The 26,256-nt window shown below is 34.5% G+C and overlaps 1 protein-coding gene across 1 annotated transcript in view; it reads left to right on the forward strand.

Annotated features, from left to right (window-relative positions):
• Window positions 1-26,256, forward strand: part of LOC108359123 (uncharacterized) — a gene marked incomplete at its 5' end in the record, with an annotated part of 229,837 nt that overhangs the window by 91,686 nt on the left and 111,895 nt on the right. Inside the window, one exon of the mRNA XM_017610801.1 lies at window positions 16,615-18,295. Coding sequence (XP_017466290.1) covers window positions 16,615-18,295 — 1,681 coding nt within the window. The remainder of the gene's footprint in view (window positions 1-16,614; window positions 18,296-26,256) is intronic.

A 26,256-nucleotide genomic window follows, 5' to 3' on the forward strand; every position in this document is an offset into this window, starting at 1 on the left:
TAAACATTCTAATAACAGAAATATTAACAAAAACCAACAAAACCAACAACCACATGATCAAGTGAATTGCAGCGGAATAGCTGCGCTTGATTGTAGTTGGCTTAGCAAAGTGAAATAGTGGAAAATAAGCAACAAGAATTAACAAGACAAACTTAGCACAGTGCGTAGGCAAGTGGCTGAGTCAGTGGTGATCGTCGGTTCGAATCCTACTAAAAGAAGTCTGATGAGGAAATGTGGTGATTTCCGAAATAGCTATTACTTCTACCTTTTTTTCCAAACTATTGTTGCTTTTCCACAATAAGTTTTCACTTAAAACGGCCTCAAGCTCATACAAATTGTTGAATATAATTGCCATAAGGCCATAAAAATTACAATAAACAAATATTAAGTTAAAATATCTTTAAATAGCATAATATGTATAGCAGAAAAATTTACCACGGTGTCACAGAGAAGAAGCTAAACTTTACCTCAAGTTGTGAGAATAACAATTACAACCAATTTGACAGCTAACGAGCTTTGATTGAGAGTATATTTATGTGTGAAAGTACATACTTTTATGCTTGGCGTACGCATATGTTTACACATCAAATTTCATGAGTACCTAGTACTCACGCCTTTTTTTTGTTCCCGTTCTTTTTACTGTTACTCACTGTTTCTCTCACTTCAGATATTGGTAGATTTACATATAGATATTTATGTATGCATTAGGGCGGGTCAATTTGTATGGGAGATTTTTTCGACTATGCGTGTATAGCACAGAAGGATTCTATGTGTAATTTTAAGAAATTGTGCCGAATTAACCATGGGTCTAAAATCAATTTGGAGTTTTCCAAATTGCGAAAATAGCTTTCTTAGCAGTAGCCGGAGGTTTCGGAAAGTAGTGCTTTAATTTTGTATAAAAATATGCTATAAGGGGTTTTGGAGTCCATTTCTGCACTTAATTTTTTCTTAAAACTTCCACTGGAGGGCCCAACAGTGAACATTTTGACATTTTCTTCGAAACTTGTTCTCACAATTTGGCATACTACAAATTGATCTTAGAGCCATGGCTTCTTCAGTAAATTTGCTTAGAATACCACGTAGAATCCTCCTATGCTATACGCGCATAATAAAATAATTTTCCCCGCCCTAGTATCTCTGTATGTAATAAAATATAAATTTTTATTTAAGTATTTTATTAGTCTATGCAAGATACACACATACGTACATATGTATAGTATATACTAATGTAAAAGAAAAACAAACACATACGTATTTCGCTGTTACATATGTAGGTATGTCAAAACACAATGAGCTTTCTCCGGAACTATCTTCCACCGGTAATGGTTTTGGAGGGCTTTGTTTCTTCCTAAAAAGTATTTATCTTTAAAATATATTTCATAAATAGCTTAATAAATTTACCTTCGGATCATTTTAGCGAAGACGATACCACAGGTTGTCATAGATCGAGTTTTGTCGGTTTAGTTTTCACTATTTTCTCTATTTTTATACCCGAGCGCACTTGTGCACAAGGGTATATTAATTTTGTTCACACAACGGTTGTTTGTAACAGCCAAAACGAATCGAGATAGATATAGACAAATGTATACATAAATGATCAGGATGAAAAAAGAAATTGATTAAGCCATGTCTGTCTGTCCGTCCGTCTGTCCGTCTGTCCGTCCGTCCGTGTACACGATAACTCGAGCAAAAATTGAGATATCTCAACGAAATTTGGTATGTAGGTTTCCCTTAATCCAAGGTAGGTTGGTATTGAAAATGGGCGAAATCGGACTTTAACCACGCCCACTTCCCATATAACGGTAATTTCCAGAAATACGAAAACTGCGATATTTTAGTAACTACTGGAGATTATTCACTCAAAATTGATATTTATAATAAGTTTTAAAAATTATAGCCGCACCAAATTTGCACAAATTTTAAAATATTATTTTTGGTTAGTTTTTGATGTGTATACATCTTTGGTTTCGGTGGGGTAAAATTTGCGAAGCTGTGAAGCATATCCCAGCAAAAAATTTCCAAGCATAAAATCTCAGCATACATTTTTTATTTTCATTAGAAGCACCCTGTGTTTGCTTGCTATTGTAAATGGTTGCATACATTTAGGCATATGCATAGTAAGAGGAAATGCGCTACAATTGAAGCATAGACTTCAGCATAAAATTTTTATTTCCATTAGAAGCACCCTGTGTTTGCTTGCTATTGTAAATAGTTGCATACATTTAGGCATATGCATAGTAAGAGGAAATGCGCTGCAATTGATTATTACTTCTGATTATTTAAACTCCGCACATACATACGGCTTTGTACCTAGATATGTATGTACATAAATATGTATGGACTCATTTGTTGCAACTGGACATAAATGACGTAACTTTGAAATGATAGTCGTTCAAACGATACTGACAAAACGATGTTGTCAAAACACTGATTCATGCACTTGTGTTGCTGTTACGTGTTACTGTTACGTGAAGCAAAACTGGAATCGAGTTGACGATATCGCACAAGCGATCAAACACCTTTTGATTTTTATGAAGCAAGACAATCTCGACACGATATCGTTCAGACGATTGTCGTCATACGTGATTCATGCCCTGGTTTTGATATTCGTAGATGGTTTTAGGCATAGGTTTAGTAGTCTATTTTGATAAAAAAGCAAGGCGAAAATTTAAAAAAATACTGAAATAATTTTAACTGGGACCGTTTATAACTGATGAACATACATGAATATATGTATGTATACTATTAAGGTTACCAGAATTTTTTAGCATTCTAGGAGGACAAATACTCCACATTGAAAATTTGTTTTATATTTATTTTAACACATAAATAAAGTAGAAGTTAACATGGTTAAAAAAAAGCAAAAATTATTCCATGCACTGCGTACATATTGCCGTTGATTTTTGGCAAATTGCTTTTTGTTGACAGTGTTGCTCATTTTCTTCCATATAAGAAAATTTCGAACGTACTTTGTATAGAAGAGAATGAGTGGCGCCGTAAAAGAAAAATGCCAAAAATAAACGTTAGTTTGTAGCCATTTTAAACTCGCACTTTATTGTACTAAAATTGCATGGGCTATAAAACTGCATACCCAATTCTTATTTCTTAAAAAAAATGAAAAATTTTGGTAAAAATTCCCTGAATTTTTATAATTTTGCACAAGGTTTGAAATGAGAATTTTTATGGTGTTTTTTATTGAATGAACAGTATTTTTATAAGAAAATAATTGAAATTAAATAATGGGAGTCTTCATCTAAAGTGATAAAGGGATAAACTGCTAAATTTATCAGTTTATCCGCATTCTTTCCAAAGTCGTTTGATAAAGTGATACACTTTGGTTAAACAGATTTCCATACAAAGTTTGACAGTTCATTTTAGTTTATCAACAGTTTATCACTTTTGATGAAGACCCCTAATATAAAAATAAAAAGTCAAAATTAGTTACTATGTGGCGCTCTTATAATTATGCAACGCAGTGTAGTAATGTCATTACTAATGGGCAAAAAAAATTAAAACTGCATGGGCTATAAAACTGCATACGCAAAACTTTTCCAAAAATTTTTAAAAAAGATGTAAAATGTTTGTGAAAATTCGCCGAATTTTAATAATATTTGCACAAAAGTTTGTATGGTGTTTGATATATTATGAACTATATATATATAAGAAAATAATTAATATTAAATAGTATAAAAAAAAATATAAAAAATTTGTTAATATGTGGCGGTCTTATAATTATTCAACGCAGTGTAGTAATGTCTTTACTAATTGGCAAAGAAAAATAGCGACCCTGGTTATGCATCCCCACAGGCAACCGCTTTATCTCGATCATGTTATAAGACAATAGCTCTGATCCAATACTTTTCGTGAAAAATCCTGTAAAACTGTCAAACAGCAAAATTACTCCCTGAAGTGAGAGTAAAAAGTGAGTACCAACAAAAAGTACGGGAACAAAAAAACCATTTTTCCTGTAAAAATATCAACCAGTGATTGCTTGACACTTTTCATAATTTTACCAGAAGGAATAGTTCGGGTAAAATCTTGCAACTTCATTCTCTACACAACTCTCCAAAAGTCGCTCTCATTTACAGGATTTTAAAGGATTTTGGAGTACGGGAACATTTTTCCTGCAACTTCCTGCAAGTTGGTGTAAGATCCGGTAAGTTCATGAAGTACTGGATCATNCATAATTTTACCAGAAGGAATAGTTCGGGTAAAATCTTGCAACTTCATTCTCTACACAACTCTCCAAAAGTCGCTCTCATTTACAGGATTTTAAAGGATTTTGGAGTACGGGAACATTTTTCCTGCAACTTCCTGCAAGTTGGTGTAAGATCCTGTAAGTTCATGAAGTACTGGATCATAGCTAATATATGTATTGTTAATGGAGACAGCATATTGGTCATGGAAAGCAATAATTATCAGAACTGTTATCTTTATAAATATTGCTAGCCATGAACTATCAGTTAATTTGACAACAAGATTTTCATTTGCGCGAAAACTTAGCGGCATTTGATTTTTTAGAATGGTAGAAAAATTTAGCTAATTTCTGTTGGATTACACAGGCCTGCAAATCAAATTTTTCCGCTTTCCAATAATTATGTTTTTTCAATATCTAGGTATGTTAATTTAAAATACATCTTTGGTTCTTTTCTTACATGTTAGAACTTTTAGCAATTTGCATGAAAAGCCAAAAATTAACTAATGTAGAATAGAATTTTTACTTAAAACCATTAGTATCAGTAATAATACTCATAGAGAGTTTACGAAGTTAACGCTAGCAATGTACGGTAATGCTAATAAAATTATAAAAAAAAAAATTCTCGGAAAATTTTCGTGATGAAATTTTTTATAATTTTTTTTACGTACTCAAATCGCTAATTAGTTTTTTAAGGGGAAAACCACACAGGCCTGTATTATTTTTGATTATGTTCTTGGATGTGAAATAACACATTTTCTAAAATTTTTGAAACAGATTTGCGCTCCAGTGAAACGAACATACTTATTTTAAGCTATCGTACGAAATCTTTTATCAAGATAAAAAATCCCCTTGCACAAATATTGCAGCTGATAAAACTTATGCATATCTGGCAAACAAAATGACATATGGTAGGCAATAATTTTCGCCTGTGGAGACGCGTCGTTAGCTAGTCATTCAGTGTTGTAAAGGGTAAAATATTATCGACTGCAGCTAAAGGCGTTTACACTGTTAAACTTTTAGAGGCGATTAGTTGAAAAAAAGTTTATATCATTTAACTGAAAGGTGAACAATGTAAACGCCTTTTAAATACAATGATTGTGTACGATTAGGAAATAATAATATTCTGAACGAAATTTTTTTTAAATTTCATCACAGCTATAAAACTTGAAAACATTTTTGCTCAAAAGGAGGACAGAGAAGGACAAAATTTTTGAGGAGGACGAATCACGTTTGAGGAGGACAATCCTCCTCAAAGGAGGACGGTTGGTCAGCTTAATAATATGCATATGTATGGATGATATAATAGCTCTGATCCAATATTTTTCATGTAAAATGCTGGAAAAAGGTCAAATAGCAAAATCACTCTCTGAGATTAAAAAGTGAGTAACAGCAAAACGTACGGAACAAAAAAGCATCGGGTAAAATCCTGCAACTTCAATCTTTACACAACTCTCCCAAAAATTGCTCTCATTTGCATGAACCACAGATTATATTCCGAAAAGAAAAACTAAATTTAGGAATATAAACCAATTAGAAATGCTGCCGCCCTCAAGTCAAAGAATAATATTTCACTAATATGGGTCTAGAAAAAAGGCTCTTTAGAAGAAAGTATGCGTAATAAAGTTTCAAACACGAATTTTTAAAATCATATATTCAATTTTTCGCTTTATTTATAAAACATTTTGATAATTTTAAACACATTCAATTTTTCTTTTTACTTATAAATCAATGAAACGAAGAATTTTCAAATTTTTCGTGGTTTTTTGAAAAATTCTTCTAGAACTTCGTCAACTAAAAAATGTATATCTTTGTGAATATTCATAGAAGCTACACTGTTGAGTCTTTCTTGACACGTTGTATTTCTCAAGTAGGTTTTAATTCTTTTCAGGCATGAAAAGCTTCGTTCAGGTGTGGCTATTGAAACGGGCAAAAGTGCCAATATACGTAAGATTTTAAAAACATTCCCAAAAGACGTTGTATTAGCTACTTTTAATGCTTCGAGAGCGTTTCGAAAATGTTCGTGTGAAACTCGTTTTTTCCACATTTTTACCTCCAGAAGAAAGTTTTGTTTCGAGCAGTCGATTACTTTTTCATAGAAAGCAAACAATTCTTCAGTTTTTTTTTCGTTAAAATCGTACTTTGGAAACAAAACACTAAAATTATTTAAAACTGATTTATGGTTTAGGAACCGGCTTTTCAAATGAGCAATGTATGTATCAAGGAAGGGAATGTAAAAAGCAATGCGACAGTATGCCTCGGCGTCTCCGGTTTTCACATTAAAGCGATTCTTTTGGCGACCGCTGTATCGCGGTACTTTGATTTCTGTATCTAGGTTGGTGCATACTTCTTCTACGTGTTCGAAAAGCAAATGAAAGTTTTTTCTGCATCTTGTCGCATTTCTTCAAATTCCTTTAAAGCGTCGTCAGCTAAGCTCATTGCTTCTGCAAGATCTTCATCAGGTACTTGTAATTGCCGGCTAGCAAAGCAACAACAATTTACAAAAAAGCAAATGCTTGGCTGTTGTGGCTGTGCTAACAGTTTTTCAAACCCTGATAATTTCTATAGATATTCGCACGATACAAGTAATTTTTACGGTACTTTCCCCGTGACAAATAAAAAGTTGTTGACAGTTGGAAGAAATACAACTTCGAAAGTCTTTTTTAAACGATTTTTCATTTTGCTACGTTAGAGCCGTTGCCGAGAAACTTATGGATACATATATATATACACGCTCGTTTAAGGTAACTAGTGTTCGCCCAGCGGTTGACATTCAACCGCTAAAATTAAGGATAGTTTATGTGAGTTGAGTTGAGCTCAAATAAAATTTGTTGGAATGGGTTAAGTGGAGGGGAGTTTAGCTTAGTACTTAGCATAACATAACATAGAATATCATTAGATTCAATAACATAATATATGTAGCATAACACATCACAATATAACATCGCACATTCTTCAGTTGTTTTTCCTTTTTATCCCTACCACTTTCTTCCTCTCTATCTTTGTCTCTATCGCTTTTAATGTTTATGTTTATGTTTATCTACACCTTCATGTTCATGTTCATGTTAATGTTCATGTTCATGTTCAAGTTCATGTTTTCATGTTCATTTTCATGTTCATGTTCATGTTCATTTTCATGTTCATGTCCATGTTCATGTTCATGTTCATGTTCATGTTCATATTCATCTTCATATTCATATTCATATTCATCTTCATCTTCATCTTCATCTTCATTTTCATCTTCATCTTCATCTTCATCTTCATCTTCATCTTCATCTTCATCTTCATCTTCATCTTCATCTTCATATTCACCTTCGTCTTCATATTTATCTTTTCCTTTATCCTGATCTATATCTTCATTCTTTTCTCCATTTACGTATTTACCCCCACCATTGTTATTAGGTTAGGTAGTTAAATTTTCCTTCCTCTTTTTCTTTACATTGTTTCTTTAGTGATATCATGTCATGTGTTGAAATTGGGTGTGGTGAGTTGCAGTGTGGTGGAGTTGGGTGTGGGAGTTACGGTGTTATGAATTCAGGTGTGGTGGTCTTAAGAGGTGTGGTGAATTTAGTTGTGGTGAGTTAAGGTGTGGTGAGAAAGTTGAGGTGTGGTGAATTAAGGTGTGGTAGATTAAGGTGTGGTGAATTAAGGTGTGGTAGATTAAGGTGTGGTGAGTTAAGATGTGGTGAGAAAGTTGGGGTGTGGTGAGTTAAGGTGTGGTGAATTAAAGTGTGGTGGATTTAGGTGTGGTGAATTAAGGTGTGGTGAATTTAGGTGTGGGGAGTGAAGTAGTGGTGGATTTAGGTGTGGGGGGTTAAGGTGTGGTGAATTAATGTGTTGCGAACTCAGGTGGAGTAAGTTTTTAAGCGGAGGTGAGATGAGTTGAGTTGAGGTGAGTTAAGTTAAGTTAAGGGGTTAAGTTAAGATAAGTTATCTTTATCCTTATCTTCATATTCATCTTCATCATCTTCCTCGTCTTGGTCTTCATCTTCTTCTTCATCTTTATCCTTTCCTTTATCCTGATCTAAATATGTCCATTCTTTTCTTCATTTACATATTCACCCCCACCATTGTTATTAGGTTAGGTATTTAAATTTTCCTTCCTCTTTGTCTTTATATTTAGGTTTCTTTACTTTTATTTTAATTTCTGTATTTATCCCTTTCTTCTTCTCCATACTCAAAATTATCTTCATCCTTGTTTGAGGCTAATCTATTCGTGTACATACCAAGAATGATAGAATACAAGATTGCGCCGATCAGAGAGGATTTTTGAGAATAACTTTTGTGTGACGTCACACTGGTGCAATTGCGAGAGAGAAATGCCAAAACGTGAGCAAGAATGGAAGAAGAAGAAAAAATGTTGCAAGGAAAACGTAAACAAGTTGCACCAGTGTGACGTCGTGCAAACAACGATTCTGTCAAATTCGTTAAGAGAGGAATAGCGGTCCGAGATCGGCGTAACCTTTGTATTCTCTCAATCGTGTGTACATACATACATACATCTTATTCCTAAACTGCTGCTTAGCACGTTTCTTTAATTCACTATCAATATTAAAGCATACATTTAGGAGGCATTTCCGCCCCAACCATGTACATGTATGGCATTGGTATTGGTGTGACTTTTGAATTGATTTTTTCGCTCTATTTTAAACTAATTTGAAATTTTAAAAATTGCCTGCACATCAGCATCAAAATACCTTTCTAATGATATATGATTGTTTATACCTTAGAAGTACAGTTTAGCCGTAAAAGGGGTGTAAAGGAAACATGATTGCCTATTTATATAATTGATTCATGGTAATTAGAATAATTTCGTGTAATTATTAAATACTAGCAAATACCCTGCGTGCTTCTCTGCGCTTTTAGAGTATTTTTGTTTTGTTACTCCCTCCCACAACATTTGAAAATATTAGTTAATACTGCCGTACATATTTGTATAGTAGGGAGATTTTTTTCAAATTAGATAAATATACGGTATCTGAATATTGAACTAATACACGTTTGAGGAAAGGGTGCGATAGTAGACTCCAGTTATAAGATTATAAATTAAATTTCCAAGGGAAAGTCGGTACTTTACATAACTAACACCCACTCTCAAAAAATAAATAAACAATGCTTCATAGATCGAATTTTTTTTTGAAAATCTGACTTCATAACGCTCTTTAAATATATTTTACAAATGAGGCGATACGAGTTTTGGGAGAGAGTTACAACTAGGGATGTCAGTGGCAAAAATACATCGATGTTTTTCTTTGATTCGATGCATCGAAATGTACATCGATATTTTTCGATGCATCGAAGGGCATACATCGATGCATCGATTTGCATAGGATTTTTCAGATAATGTTTCGCAACAAAATATGTTATTAGCAAAGTTGTAGAAAATTTGAAATAAATTACTGCAACTGAGCTAATTATGTTTCTAACGGGAATTCTTGCAACCATTTAAATTTTTTGGCCAAAGTCACTTCTTTTTTTTAACAATTGAAAAATTGGAATGACGGTTCAATGTACCGTAGATGTCAGTTTTCAAAAAACATCGATACATCGATGCATCGATACATCGACTATTTATACATCGAGTGGAAAATTTTCGATGCATCGAAGCAAAACATCGATATTTTCGATGTATCGATGTTTTTCCGACATCCCTAGTTACAACACAAAAATACGTTTAAGGCGCAGCGAAGCACGCCGGTTAATTGCTAGTACATAAATAAAAAATAAAGGTGGGTTTTTTCACACACTTCGGTTAAGAGCATGCCGGAACTATACTTATTTGAAAAGCTGCTTTTAAAATTTTGTGTAAGGCTAATTCTACGGTGACGGGTGTGACATTTCCACTCACATTTTAAGGCTTACTTCTTAAGCTATAATATATTCTAATAGGCTTCCGAGATATACACAATGCCTAAAAAAATGCAACATCAATTTAATTGAAACGAGTTATATGAATTTTAGTTGTTGTTGTTGTTGTTGTAACAGCATACAGATTCCCCAAAGAGATTTTGAGGAGTGTAGCTGGAGTGACAGTCCTTGGCCAGATATAAATCTGGGTCGTTCCGGTTACGTATACCCGACTGTCGTGGGAACGTATGAATTTTAGTCAATGTGACGGGTGTGACGAGTACGCAAAGGAAATTAGCTACTGATTACTTTTCTGCTTTTCGTTGCGTTGAACATAAATACACAAATACACATTATTAGGCGCGTTTTTTTACACGCATACGTATCTGCGCTTAAAAATTGTACGGAGCTGTAAGCGACAAACTATATGTGTGCTTATGAATAGTTGTCGATAAAATCAGGGCACGAATCACCAACTTTGAAACGAAAGTCGTTCAAACGATACTGGCAAAACGACGTCGTCAAAACACTGATTCATGTATTTGTATTGCTGTTACGTGTTACTGTTACTGTTACGTGAAGCAAAATGGGAATTAAGTTGACGATATCGCATAAACGATCGAAAAATTTTTGGTTTTTATGAAGCAAGGCAATCTCAGCACGATATCGTCCAGACCAGAGGTTCCCAAACTTTTTTTCTCGTAGACCCCTTTCAAAAATTTACTGGTTTCAGTGGACTACCTGCTGATACATTTCTAAATATTCTCAAAGCTCGTAAAAAAATTAAATGTGAAAATTAGATCTAACAATGTAAATTTGCATCGCGAGTGGTCAAAATAAAAGTAAAATATTTTCTTGTGTTCTGTTTATAAAAATAATGTTATTACACACTTGTAGGTTTTAAAAAATAGAGCTCGTAAATATATCAAAATACTCTCTCGCTCGGAAGAGTTATATTTTTTAAGAGCACTGCGAGCGCTAGCGTTATTTACATTATCTTCATCATAAACTCATCAAATGCTCATCTCACTCATGACTTTGTACGTGGAGTATATGTAAAATAGTTTATTTGTATTAATGGCATAACTTTTATTTTTATCAGTCCGAGTTTTAAAGTGAGGCGAAAAATATTTATCACATTTTTAAAACACAAAACTTAAAACATCAAAACGGCTAAGCTGTTTACGCCAAACTTTTAATTCAGAAACTGACAATAGAGAAAAGAACGAGTTTAAAAAAATCGATGACAAATAACCAAACAAGCAAGAAGCACAAAAAGTGCTCCACCGTCTCATCTTCTTCAAGGCAAGATGGGCAAATGGACTTGTAATTGCGCCTATCACAGTCAGGTGTTTGTGCCACGTGCAGTGACCAGTCAGCAGTCCAGCAAGTTTTCTGCGGTGTCGTCCGCTCACTGAGAGCAAACAATTTTATAGAACTTGTGAGATTGAAGGCAAGATGAGTTTTGCCCACCTGCATCCCCTCGATGCCTCTCAGTTATTTCTGAGCGAAGTATCCACCCAGTTTCTGATGGTGGCTTCGATTGCCGAAAGTGGGTGTGCGAAAACTGGTTGCGGACCGAAAAAGCCTGGTCTGAGCCAACTCTGGCCGAACGACCTCGTTATGTTCACCATCATATTTTAGTCCAGACTTGCATTGCCGAACTAGTTTGAAAGTACTTAAATAGAGGGCTGGACAATTCCTTAAGTGCAGCTTGGTTTTCACTGCAGTCACGCAAACTCCTTCCCCTCCACCTATATTCACCACGTAGTCCATGGCTTTGAGTATTGCAATTACCTCAGCCTGGAATACCGGAGCATATTCCCCAACAGAAAAGTCCCCCATTAACATCGGAAAAGAGCCCAGATAATAACCCAGAGACACTTTTGGAGCCATCAGTGAAGATTCGACAATGTACGAGTGCGGGCTCAGTGCTGGAATTAAACCGGCATTCAGTCTCAGGCAACTCAACTTATGTATTTTTGGCAAGCCATAAATTCTGGGCGCCGTGGCTGCAGTGCAGGTGAGTTGTTGTTTTTCCCTGAAGTTTATGTGTTTGCCTTTGTAAAGTTCGTCCACTATTTTGTTGTTTTTTCTTTGAAGGGTATTTGTAGGATCAGTTCTTATTGATTTATATGTATATCTGTCTTCTATTAGTTTGTTTATCTTTTCTAGGTACTCTGCTTTGTATATGACTAAAGTTTTGTTGCCTTTGTCGGCATCAGCTATAACAATATTTCTTTTGTGCTTCTGGATAAATGCCTTTGCTTTAAAAACTGCTGATAAAATAAACTTCTCCGCTTCGTCGTGTTTTGTGTTGCGCTTAAACATTAAGATTCTATTGTTCACTTTATTTCTTGCTATTTCCTTTTCCTTGTCGTTCTCCAGTGACTTTATTAGTTGCTCCATATCTGCTATTATATGTATCGGCGAAAAGTTTGATTTTGTAGTTGGCAAAGCAAATTTTCTTCCCAGTGAGAGTATCCATTTTACCTCTTCCGGAAATTCTATGGACGTATTGTTTTCGAACCAGTTATTGTTAGTTTTTATTCCCAATCTTCGCATTTGAAGGTTTTTGAATTTGTTTACTTTGGAATTGAGAGCCTTTCTTTTCTTTTCTGCGATCCCTTGACAGAGGCAGCTTTGTTTTCTTATAAAATTATTAATTTCTAACTCATTTAAGATGTATTTTAGTACGGAAACGACAAAAAGCGCAAAGAAATTCTACAGTGTTACATACATTCTCAATCTTACTGATAACTTTGATCACAACATAACAACAACACAAAACACAACACTTGCATTTAAATCTAATTACACCCTTTCGGCAATATATACAAAAACAAAATGTCCAGTCGATGTCCACCAGCAAAACAACGTAGTCTACGAAATTAAATGCAAAGAAAAAAAAACTGAAATATGCGGAAAAGTGTATATCGGAACAACGAAGCGGCCTTTAGGTGTTCGACTAGGCGAACATGAAGCGGACATAAGAAAACAGAAAAGCAGTACAGCGTTATCACAGCACATTTTAGAAAGTGGACACACAGCTGACTTCGCAAATACAAATATTAGTTGTGTTTAATGAGCTGCTCTAGGTTACGCCAGGTTAAGATATCTCACAAAATTGTGTTTCATGAGGATTTTGCTTGATCTAACTTACTCTAGTTTTTGTTTCATGAGCCTGCGCTAAGTGGAACTAGAGCAACTTAGAGCACGATTTTCTGAACCAACTTTTTTGATGGAGTAACTTAGAGCAAGCAACCGTTTTGAAAATTTCTGCCTGAAAAGTGTTTCATGAGATTTGTAATCTGAGTTGCTCTAACTTGATCTATTGTTTTTTTGACATCTGCTCGATTCTGCTCTAACTTGAGCTGCTCTGAACTTTTTTCGGTATCATTAAACACAACTATTATTGGTAAAGAAAAACGAGAGCCAACCCGGTACACAATAGAGAGCCTTAGAATCATGCAAAAACGAGATATGACATTTAATAAGAAGGAAGACACAGACAACATTGCGGCCGCATACATTACTTGTTTATAAAAATAAATCTTTCAGTACGGACAAAACTACCACATCAGGTGGTATGGATATTTCTTTAGTGATTAAGTTTTTAAGTATTTATGTATATCAATGTTTGAATATCTAAAAAATGTAAATTGGTTTGTCATTTAATTAAATTTGTTGTTGTATATGTACACATGTTCAATTGTTTTTCGATTAATACTTAATGTGTGTGTTGTTTTTTTTGTTCTTTTATATTTGTCTTAACAGAGAAAATAAACAATACCCCTGAAGATGCTAGAAAGGTTTTAGCGAAACGTCGAGTAAAAAGTGGAACAATGTAATTTTATTTGCACCAATGCTTAAATATCAGACTAGCCATAAACATAAAATTAAACAAATTTGAACTGATCGGACAAAAGTACATAAAGTGACTTTATTTGTCAAAAAATCGGATTTTACAAACACATAAAAGATTCTGTTACCTAAGGGGGGTATAATCCTTGATCGGACTCTTCGTCTTCACTCTCTGTCTGAGTCATTGTAAAGTACCTTATTTTTAAGTAGTACTATACTTTTCATGAAGCTGTTACCTGTCAAACCGTATGAGAAACTGTTTTTACCCGGACTAGTGAAGTAAAGGTTTTTGTATCCGTGACAGCATAGCTTAGTTTTCTTATTGCTCGAGCAACATATATTTATGATTAGCTTTATCATCGGTGATCACAAACAGATATATGATACATTTCATGTTAGCAGATAAGTAACAGTAGCAGTCCATGACCGAACTCATTAAAATTCGTTAAATTTTAAATTGTTACGGGTGTGACATGTGACGGGCGTGACCAACATAATCGGTTTTGTTTTCTAAAAGAAAAGCATATTAATACTTAAAAGCAATTCGAACACATTCGCCTGTGTCATAGCGTTACTTTCGTCAGCTTTTCTACATTGTGCAAGATGTGTTTTCCTTCAAAAAATAAATATTATTTGCATTTTGTGACGGGCGTGACATTAAAATATGTTTTGCTTCAATATATAATAAAATATTAAGTACTTGTTTGGCGTCAAATGTTGTCAAAATAATGAAAAAAACCAAAAATGCATATCGATAGAAATTTTCACGCTGATTTCAACCTTGCCTTGAAATTATTTGGGGCAAGTAAAAAGCAAAGAAAATATAACATGTTGAACTTCAACTTTCCTGTATTTTATATGTTTAATATCTCGGAAACTACTTGACCGATTAGAAAAGTATTGATACCTATTCAAAGATAATTTTAATACCCTTTTTACGACGTATTTACTATAACCATTTTTAAAGAAATTTTAGGTAAACGACATTTAAAAAAATATATATAAAATTTCGATTTTTACCACTACTTTCGTTAAACTGTGCGTTATAAAAGACCTTTCTATATAAAGTAATAACTTCTAATTTCTAGGTAATATAAAGTTCTGTCGCATTAATTATAAAATTTTCTTCAAAAAATGTAATTTTATGAGACAATTAAATTTTTTGTTTTCTAGTACTTTGGACTTAAAAATATAAAAAATCAGAAAAATTATGTACATCAACTGAAAGATAAACTAATCATTTTCATTTTGACATCATTAGTTTAATCGGTTATGTAGTTCATGGGATATTAAGAGTGTTCGCTATGCATAAAAACTTGTACAACTTGGTACCAATTGTTACCAAATCGTGTTCGTTTGGCCAAAAAACCAGTTTAACTTGCAAGGAGAGTGCACAATTTTGGCATTTCATTTGGAGCAAGCAAGAATTTGCAAGCAGGATTGTGGCACACGGTTGCATTTTTGTCAACATTGATTTGAATCAACAAGTTCGTTAAATTTAAAAGTGAACAATCTTGTTGCGGTTTACTAATGAAAGAAGTATGTAAATATTTGTTTATTCAATTAATTTCAAACATTTGAAAGGTACTCGGCTGAAAAAACTGTATTCCTAATCGGAACGCAGTCGACACCACTGTCGATATAGGAAATCCGACAGTGACTTCCACAAAGAAAATGAAGCGTATGTTGAAGAAAGTCCGAATAAGAAGAAATATACGTATATGTCCTATTTTGTTTTCCACCTGAAATAACTTAAAAAGTTTATTATGTTCGAAATGCAGCCGTGGACGCCAGCTGGCAGTGAAGCTTGCAAAGTAAGTTTCTCTCTTTGGGAGAGAAAGACACCTTATTCTCTGAATTTTGTTACAGGCATTTGCATAGCGAACAGGACTATTGATATTTCAATATATCGAAAAATTTAACTTAACCTCCTACATCTTCTTATTTTTTTACTTGGGCTAAATAATTTTGGAAGGTTGAAATCAGCATGAAGAGTTTTATCCAGTTACATTTTTGGTTTGTCTAGAGCTAAAAGGTCGGTAGTCTACACTTTTTGTAAAAATTTAACTTCACATTTGACATCAGTAATGAAAACGGAATGTCAATCATCTGACACGGAAATTTGACGACAGTCTTTTACATGCACTGCGGTATCGACATTTGGTCAGTTTTTAAAATGTTATGAAAACGCATTTGACACCAAATGAACAGCTGGCAGATAAAGGCAGTTTTTGCTGTCAGTGATTTTGACCTAATGAAAACCAGCCTTTACAATGCTGACAAATTGTTCTCTGCATTGACCGTTTAAACAATGCAAAATAGAAAATGGTCTAAGAAAATCAGTCTTTTCAATTTTGAAGAAAATAAACCTATCATATGAGTTTGTAAATGGTACAACCTAAGGTAAAATATATATCTGATTTCGCGATAAATTTCGAAATTTTCGCTTTCAGTTTTGAAAGTTTGATTTATTTACTCTTATTTATTAGAAGTAATACACCCAAATTCTTAAGTTTATTTTCGTTTCCTTCGGTATCGATTACCGTGGAATGAGCCATTAGGCAGTCGAATGCCAGAAAAAGCTGTTACTTCACCTGTTTATTGCGCAGTAGGTTAAGAGAAAATATTAAGAAAATAACACATACCTATGTTCATACATATAGTACATGTTTCAGTATGAAAATAACATTTCACAAATATTATTTCAGCGTAAATCACCTTACGGTACATTGCGTATATGGATGCAGCCGAATTTTAACTATCCGGTATACGGAGTGAATGCCACGCTGTGGAACACACCCGCTGTCAACAATTCTGGTTATATTTACATTGATATGCTTCAAAAAGAAGCCCATATGTACTTTAATTTAACAGAAGACGGTAGTCACAACCTTTTAATGTTTGGATGTATTCCCGATTCACGAAAGAACTATATAAAGGTCTGGCGTAACTATGATGAGATAAGTGTGGTTGATGTTAGCTCATATATCAAATTAAATCACTCTCGTCATTTAAGTGGAGGTTTACATTGGCGACCAAAAATAAAAAGTGAATTAAAAGAGAAAATCATCAGCACTAAGGAAGCTCTTTTGAATGCATTTACTGAACAAATTGATTTTTGGACAACAACGCTACATATTGAAACTTTTTCCGCAATTACTGTTGTTTGGGAAACAGCAAAAGAATATAATAAAGACTTCATCAATGATATAAGCCAGCTAAGTGTTTTAAAGGAAGACTTGGAAGACTTCCGTACTTTTATGAATAAATCATACGAAGCGAATGACTTTTATATCAAAACGTTCGTTAACTTTACATACACTATGCTGGATGAAATAGCTCTACGAGACCAAGTGGATTCATTACCGATAATATTTAAAGAGATTGGGCAATTTTTAGGAGAATCCGTAAAAGTATTGAGCAGGAGCATAGTTCAGATGATTGAGATGATAAAGAGGACTTATAATAAAATTGTACAAGGCATCAATAACTTCTTTCATGGACAGTCTCTGAAATATTTAACCGATGTTATGGAGAAAGGTTTCAAAAAGTACGAAAAATTTGTAAAAGAGTTACACATATCTTTTATTCATCATATAGAAATTTTTTGGAGTAAATTCTCTAACGCAATTTCCACCTATTTCAAAGGAGTTCTTAAACGTATCGAACCTCACGTGTTCGAATCTATGAGTTTTATTGAAAAAACCATATGGGACTTGAGCAAAAAGGTGTTCAACTTTATCTATGAACGAACGAATGAATTGGCTGAGTCAACTTATTTTAACCAAATTTCTAGTTTTACACAAGATATAGAAAATTTATATAAAGACATAAAATCGCATGATTTCATTTTAAATACTAAAAAGTATGCGTCTGTTGCTTGGAGTTTTTTAAAGGAAAAATATTACAAAGTTATCCCGTTCGGCTCCGAACTGAATGAAGTTATACACGAAATTTGGCATGAAATTAAAGAGCTGGGAAAGATAAAGCAACTTAAGGTTCTCATCAAGAAATTTAATCACGTAGTTTCCGAAATGGAATGGATGGCCAAGGAATTGAAATTTAGGAAGCATTTGCAACAGATTTATGCTCTGATTCGTAACAAAATGCGAAACTATGCACTGAATGCTTTGGAAATAGCGAGCATATATCGTGAAGCAAAAACTAAGTTCGTATTCGACCCTGAAAAAGGCGTAATTGATTTTGAACAGAAGCTACCAGTATCATGGTATGCCTTTAATGAAACTCCGAAATTCCAAGAGATACCAGAATATCAACTCATAAAGCAGGTGCAAAATATACTGTCTGCCAACGATACATCATTTATAAAACACATCTACGATTTTCGTTCATATTTGGATCCGAAAACCTGGCTACTTTCACATTACTGTAAGTCTTTGTTATAAATTAAAATTCATTTTCTTGTTTATGTGACACGGTGTGCGTGAACCAACCTTAAATACGAAGTCATAGCACATCCTATATCCTTTTTTATTTGTTTGCTTATATTTTTTCAACAATTTAATACCAAAAAGAAAATAATCCTGTGGACAGTTTTTGAAAAAATCGAGTTTTACCAAACAAAAAAATATATATTTAGTTTTTATTTTTTTCGATTCGTTTTTTCCTTTGAATGGTATGTGCGGGTAAATATTATTAAAGAACATATAAAATAAGTTGAGCATAATAATTATTATTATCATAACTTAACATGCAATTCAGTTTTAACCCGGCAATTCCCATTTGCAGGGTTCTGCAATATTCTGATATTTCTTTCACTTATTCATTACATCTATATCTACATCTTACATCTTACATATTATAAAATAAAGTCCCAAAATATGTATGTTATGTAATAACTTCGCACAGACTGCTCCGATTGGAAAATGGTTTTTTGCATTTTAAAGCTTAGCTATCTGGAAAGGGTAATATCAACATTATTTGAAGGAATCTATAAAAAGGGCGTGTCAATATGCCCAAATGTGGTAAAAAATCATGAAATCGTTTTTACAACTGCTATAAATCAGAAACGAATAAATCGGTTTAAATATTTCTTCTTTGCAGTTAAACCTTGAAATGATTGCTTACGTTCTGTTAGTTAGTTATTTTCTAATATAACATAAATTTGTGAAACAAAAGTGATACTTAAAACAACTAAAAAAGTATAAGTTCGGGCGAAATCGAATTTTATATACCCGGCGCAGGTATCAAATATCGTTGTTTCAACTTTCTCTCAACTACCTTTACACGATAAGCAGGGATGCTTTCCCGATTTCAAACGTTTTTGATAATATGCTGACTTAATGAAATCATTGAACCAAGTTTGGTAGAAATCGATAAAGGGGTTACCGAGATAGACCTAGAGTTTTCGTATTTTTGAAATTTACCGTTATACGGGAAGGGGTGTAATTTTAGTCCGATTTGAATAATTTTCAACAAATTGCTTTTCCGTACCAAGGTTATAAGGTGCACCAATTTTGGTTGGATTTTATGAATCGTTTACCGTTTACCACATTTGTGGTCATAAGTGGGCGGGGCCAAGCTCTTTATCCAAAAATTTATAATAATAAAATTTCCTGCTAGGTGATTATTGCAATCGTCGAGTTTGAGTGAAACAGCTTCAGTAATTACTGATTTTTCGCAATTTTCGTGTTTCTGCAAATTACCGTTATATGGGAGGTGGGCGTGGTTATTGCCCGATTTAAAAGATTTTCAACAGATTTCTTAGTTGGACCCCAAAAAAGGCTCGGACCGAGTATGGTACAGCATTTCATCATAAGTGGGCGGGGTCACGCCCATTGCCACATGTGCGCTCGGGTATAAAAAAAGTTGTTTTTATGTATGTTCGCTGTGTGCCAAATGTACCAAGCCGCGTTATCTAACTCCAGCAAATACGAATAATCTAGCAAAGCTAAAACCAAAAAAGTATGCTCTCTCATTTCTCTAAATGCTGACTTTTTGTTTTAATACTCACAATTTGTTGTATTTCCCGCAACCACCACACCACCACATTTCACCACATCAATATCTAATTATAATAAACAATAACTAGCGCACCCGGCGAACTTCGTCTCGCCCAAAATTAATTTTTTGTTGGAACATTTCGATACAACACTTTCACCAACTATTCACTTAATGGCTTCCAGTGGGGCATTTATCTGCTTTGATTATGGTTTTGTGGTCGTCAGAAAGCATATCTTCCATTGCCATTTTAAGTAACCTAACCAAACCCAGTAGATAATTTCAGGAGTTAAAAACCCTTCCGAAAAGTCTGCCTGAGAGTCAAGAGGACTTCAATTCTACATTCCTTTCTCCTTTCTTTTTTGTATGCAATGGCACAAATTTAAGGGCTTCTTCTTTCGCTCCCCATAGAATGCCCTTTAGAAGGGCTTTTATAGGACGTACTTCAGACGGCCTTTTGGAGGAGTTCTTTTAAAGTTGCTTCTTTAATTTATAAAAATTAGGGATGTGCCGGGTGTCCGGTAGATATCCGGCCGGATTTCCGGATTTCCATTATAGAAGATTCAATTTAGAAATCTAGTTCAGATTTTTATTTTTTTTTTTTTGTATTTGTATAATCAAATTTACTAGTATCCAATTAGTAATTAGACTTAAAAATTTATATATTTATCATTATGAAAAGAAGCATTTCCGCATTACCGGTTACCGACTCATTTCTATTTTCAACATACATGGTACCCGATGCACTAAACACTCTTTTTTAATTCAGTGAGGAAGGTGGTTCGCAGAGATACTTCATTGCCAGTGTAAAAAAAATTAAAAATTATTTGCGACTATGCTTCACCAAATTAAAGGATCTTCCTGTCTGGGTATAATGGGTAAATATTTATCCATTTCTTGATCTTCGTTCCCAATTAAAGCTATGTGCCATGTAGCCCGTGCTGCCGGTGCTTCCCGCCCCAATCGAGCTGTGTCCAAAGGTTCTGAAATTGAATTCCCCTATGGCCGCCAATCTACCTACGGGTAAATTGAGGACTATTTCAAGAGCAACTGTTGGAGTGGACCTCAGCGTTCCCGTGATGCACAGTGTCGCGAGGCGCTGAACCTTCCCAATTATATGATGACTTTTTTGCGGCATTCCACCATACCAAACCACCGTGGAGCAGTACTGGTCTGAATTTTGCTGTGTAGAACCAATGCATCATAGGGTGGCAGACCGCAAGGGACACCCAGCATTATTTTGCCTGCATAAAGGGCGTTACTTTGGCTGCCAGATATCTCCGTTCCCAGCCGGGACACGGTGGTAAATCTAACATAAAACCCATGAAGTTTTGTTCCATACAAACTATGTTCAACAATTCGTTTCGTAGGGAAGACACTGCCAGCAAAAACAAAATTGCTAAAAATCAACGCGATTTGACTAAAAAGCAAAATTTTCAAAACTTTTCTAAAAGATCTGATGGAAAATTCTCTGAGCTAATAATTTTGCACGGCACTGTACTTCTAAGTAAACTAGGTTTCATGAAAAAAAATTAAGTACAAGATAACATTAAAAAATCAGTAATATTTTTCGTTGCTGTGAATTTGTTTCAACTGCAGACTTTTCCTTAATATAATTGTAAAACCCTTTACACGTCATTTTTAACGTATATACTTAAATTGAGCGAATTTCTTTCCTTAGTCCATTGAGATGAAAAAGAGAAAAAACTCCTCTACATTAAGAGTTATGACTAGGTATTGCCAAGGTGTATTAAACAAGATGTGATGGACAACTCAGTGAGGCTCTCTTTTAAGGTACTATAACGTCAAAAAATATAAACAAATGACAACTCTTCTGTGAAAGCGGGAAGGAATTTATACTTTCTCTTTGGTACTTTCTAGGGGTAATTAAACATTTTGATATTCTATTAAACAATTTTTATTGAGCTCGAGGCCGTTTTTTAATGAAAACTTATTGTGGAAAAGCAACAATAACTTGAAAAAATGGTAGAAGTGATAGCTATTTCGGAAATCACCACATTTCCTCATCAGACTTCTTTCAGTAGGATTCGAACTGACGATCGCACTGACTCAGCCAGTTGCCTACGCACGGTGCTAAGTTCGTCTTATTAATTCTTGTTGCTTATTTCCACTATTTTCACTTGCTAAGCCAGTTACAATCAAGCGCAGCTATTCCGCTGCAATTCACTTGATCATGTGGTTGTTGGTTTTGTTGGTTTTTGTTAATATTTCTATTATTAGAATGTTTAACTTTTAGGTGTGCTCGTCCTTAAGTTTTTTGTTTTTGTTATTTTATGGCCTTATAACAATTATATTCAAAAATTTTTATTGAGCTCGAGACCGTTTTTTAATGAAAACTTATAGTGGAAAAGCAACAGATTTGAAAAAATGGTAGAAGTGATAGCTATTTCGGAAATCACCACATTTCCTCATCAGACTTCTTTCAGTAGGATTCGAACCGACGATCACCACTGACTCAGCCAGTTGCCTACGCACTGTGCTAAGTTTGTCTTGTTAATTCTTGTTGCTTATTTTCCACTATTTCACTTTGCTAAGCCAACCACAATCAAGCGCAGCTATTCCGCTGCAATTCACTTGATCATGTGGTTGTTGGTTTTGTTGGTTTTTGTTAATATTTCTATTATTAGAATGTTTAACTTTTAGGTGTGCTCGTCCTTAAATTATTTGTGTTTGTTATTTTATGGCCTTATAACAATTATATTCAACAATTTTTATTGAGGTCCAGGCCGTTTTAGTGAAAACTTATTGTGGAAAAGCAACAATAATTTGAAAAAATGGTAGAAGTGATAGCTATTTCGGAAATCACCACATTTCCTCATCAGACTTCTTTCAGTAGCAGCGCATAAACACACGCACTTGTGTTTAAAAATAATTTGCTCGTTCTTCATTGGGTATGCATTTTTTTATGCACTTCTCAACTGCCGCAGAACAAAACCTACTAAAGTAGTTAATTGCTGGCACCCAAAATCATGCTCAACAATCTCGCTTGATGCATCACCACTCCTCCGGAGTGGTTTTAAACAGCAAAAGCCAAAGCGCTACAAGCTTTTGGGGCTCTGTGAGAATTTCAGCATACAGAGGTGGTACAAGAGCTCCCATTGGCCACGACGCCTACCCAATTTTCTAACTTAAATAAATAACCGGTGCTCAACAGTCCCGCTTGACGCACTTCCCCAAAAACTCGTATAGAGTTTAAGCGGCAAAGCTACAGCGCTACAAGCCGTAGGGACTCTGCATGACTTACAACCATGCAGAGGTGGTAACTGATGGTTATCATTGGTCCTTCGAGCCGGATACTCGCGGCTTATTTTACATCCACTCAACGACAAGTCGTCTAGGGGGGCCAGGATGTTTAAGCGACTTATGAATTTCCCGCATAAACAAAGAACAGCGAACACACACACGCACTTGTATTGCACTCCCGCCCAAAACCAAGTGCATCGAATAAGCACACGCACTAGTGTTTAAAAATAATTTGCTCGTTCTTCATTAAAACTACGACGACCCCACTGACTCGGCCAGTTGCCTACGCACTGTGCTAAGTTCGAATCCTACTGAAAGAAGTCTGATTAGGAAATGTGGTGATTTCCGTAATAGCTATCACTTCTACCATTTTTTAAAATTGTTGTTGCTTTTCCACAATAAGTTTTCATTAAAAAACGGCCTCGAGCTCAATAAAAATTGTTGAATATAATTGTTATAAGGCCATAAAATAACAAAAACAAATAACTTAAGGACGAGCACACCTAAAAATTAAACATTCTAAAAATAGAATTATTAACAAAAACCAACAATACCAACAACCACATGATCAAGTGAATTGCAGCGGAATAGCTGCGCTTGATTGTGTTGGCATAACAAAAATGAAAATAGTGGAAAAAAGCAAACGATAATTTACAAGGCGTACTTAGCACGGTGCATAGGCAACTGGCTGAGTCAGTGGGATCGTCGGTTCGAATCCTACTGAAAGAAGTCTGATGAGGAAATGTGGTGATTTCCGAAATAGCTATCACTTCTACCATTTTTTCAAATTATTGTTGCTTTTCCACAATAAATTTTCATTTAAAAAATGGCCTCGAGCTCATTATAAAATTGTTGAATATAATTGTTAAAAGGCCAAAAAATAACAAAAAACAAATAACTTAAGGACGAGCACACCTAAAAGTTAAGCATTCTAAAAATAGAATTATTAGCACAAACCAACAAAACCAACAACCACATGATCAAGTGAATTGCAGCGGAATAGCTGCGCTTGATTGTAGTTGGCTTAGCAAGTGAAAATAGTGGAAATAAGCAACAAGAATTAATAAGGCGAACTTAGCACAGTGCGTAGGCAACTGCCTGAGTCAGTGGGATCATTGGTTCGAATCCTACTGAAAGAAGTCTGATGAGGAAATGTGGTGATTTCCGAAATACCTATCACTTCTACCATTTTTTCAAATTATTGTTGCTTTTCCACAATAAGTTTTCATTAAAAAAAGGCCGCGAGCTTAATAAAAATTGTTGAATATAATTGTTATAAGGCCATAAAATAACAAAAACAAACATTTTTATATTCTGTAAACTTTGTCACGAAAACTTACATTGTAAGTAAAACACGCACTGCAACTAAAATTTGGACACTTAAATAAAATCCGAGACATTTTAAGGTTGGACCGGGACACGGACAAATAGTTTACAACCGGAACATGTCCGGGAAAACTGCGACGTCTGGCAGCCCTACGTTACTGGCCTTCTTCACCCTTTCCTCAACATTGCGATTCCATAACAGCTTACTCGCCAAGACTACTCCCAAATACTTTGTGTGGGGTCTCCACACTGGGAACTTATATCTTCTTGGGAAGAAGAAGGAACTATTATGCATGCATACATATCGTTAACCCCTATGCTAGGGCTGCCAGACGTCCTGGTTTTCCAGGATTTCTCCTGGTTTTGACAAATTGTCCTGGTGTCATGGTACACTCTCCTGTCCTGTTTTTTTTTAACTAAGGTCAATGCAGGCACCCATTTAATATTTGGCTGATTTTTGCTATAAAAATAAGATTAAGCTTTCTGTTATTAGTAACCGAAAATCGATAACAACACGTTTTGTCTAACATGTTTACCTTCTTCTTTTTAGTTTATTTGATTAACTTCTTACTTTTGTTTCTTCACACAAATGCCAAGAAAGTGCACTTCACTTAACAGGTACCCGGCTAAAATCTCTTCCGAAAGGCCTTTATGAAAATCATTCCTTTTTCCTTTCTTTTTTGTATGAAGGGCTTCTGCTTTCGCTACCCAAAGGAGAGCTTCCAGAAATCCTTTTGGAGAAATTCTTTTAATTCAGAAAAATCATACTCCTCAATGAATTTATTTAAGGTTCGTATCAAATATGTTTTATTAAAACTTAAAATGCTTATTGAATTTCATTTGTAATTCTAAATAATGCAAATATATCCCCCTTTTGCATATACAAATTAGCAAAAATAATCATGAAGCGCATTGTAGGATATGTGGAAAGTTGCTAATGGTGGTAAGACAAGCATTCAAGACCACGTTAAAGGCGCCAAACATTTTTCGCAGTCAAGACAAATTTGTTCTTTTATGATAAAATAAAACTGAAAACTTTAGCATTTCATGCAACACATCGTCATCACTCATTCATCTCTATGGATTACGGATACAAAAAGGAAGGTTATCACTTCGTCGGAATATATATATATATATTTTTGTGTATGCTACCGCAAAACTTTTGAGCACGTAAACCGATTTCCATAATTATTTTTTTTTAAAGAAAAGGTGCTACCTCACAGGTAGTCCCATACTTATTTCATTTAAATCCGATCATTGGATCATGAAGAAATTAACGATAATCTAAAATTTGTATATGAAAATTGAAGTCGGTTTTATTTTTTGCTTAAAAATTACTTGTGATATCAGATTCAGATTACTTCAAAATAATCCAACACCAGAACCAAATCAATTGTACTTAAAGGGAATATATTGGCACCACATTAATTTGTATCTTAGCTTTTGATTTGAATGATGTGTCCTGGTCGATGAGTTCAGGCATATGGCAGCCTTACTCTAGCTCCGCTCGAGATGCCCTTTGGTCAATAATCTGGCCATAAGTATGTCGCTAAATAAAAAAACCCAATATAAAAATATTGTGAAATTTATTAAGGAGACCAGTCTACCGGATATCGGAATCCGGTCTCTTATTTTTTAAAGGATATCCGGAATCTGGTTATCCGGCACATCCCTAATAAAAAGCATACATCTTTGAAGTATTTGCTTAAGGTTTGCACCAAATAAGTGTTATTGCAACTTAAAATGTTTATTGAAATTCATTTGTAATGCTAAATAATATAAATATATGCATTCGCACT

This window comes from Rhagoletis zephyria, unplaced genomic scaffold (assembly GCF_001687245.7).
Source record: "Rhagoletis zephyria isolate East Lansing unplaced genomic scaffold, Rhagoletis_zephyria_1.1 Rzeph_scaffold_00342, whole genome shotgun sequence".
Taxonomy (NCBI): domain Eukaryota; kingdom Metazoa; phylum Arthropoda; class Insecta; order Diptera; family Tephritidae; genus Rhagoletis; species Rhagoletis zephyria.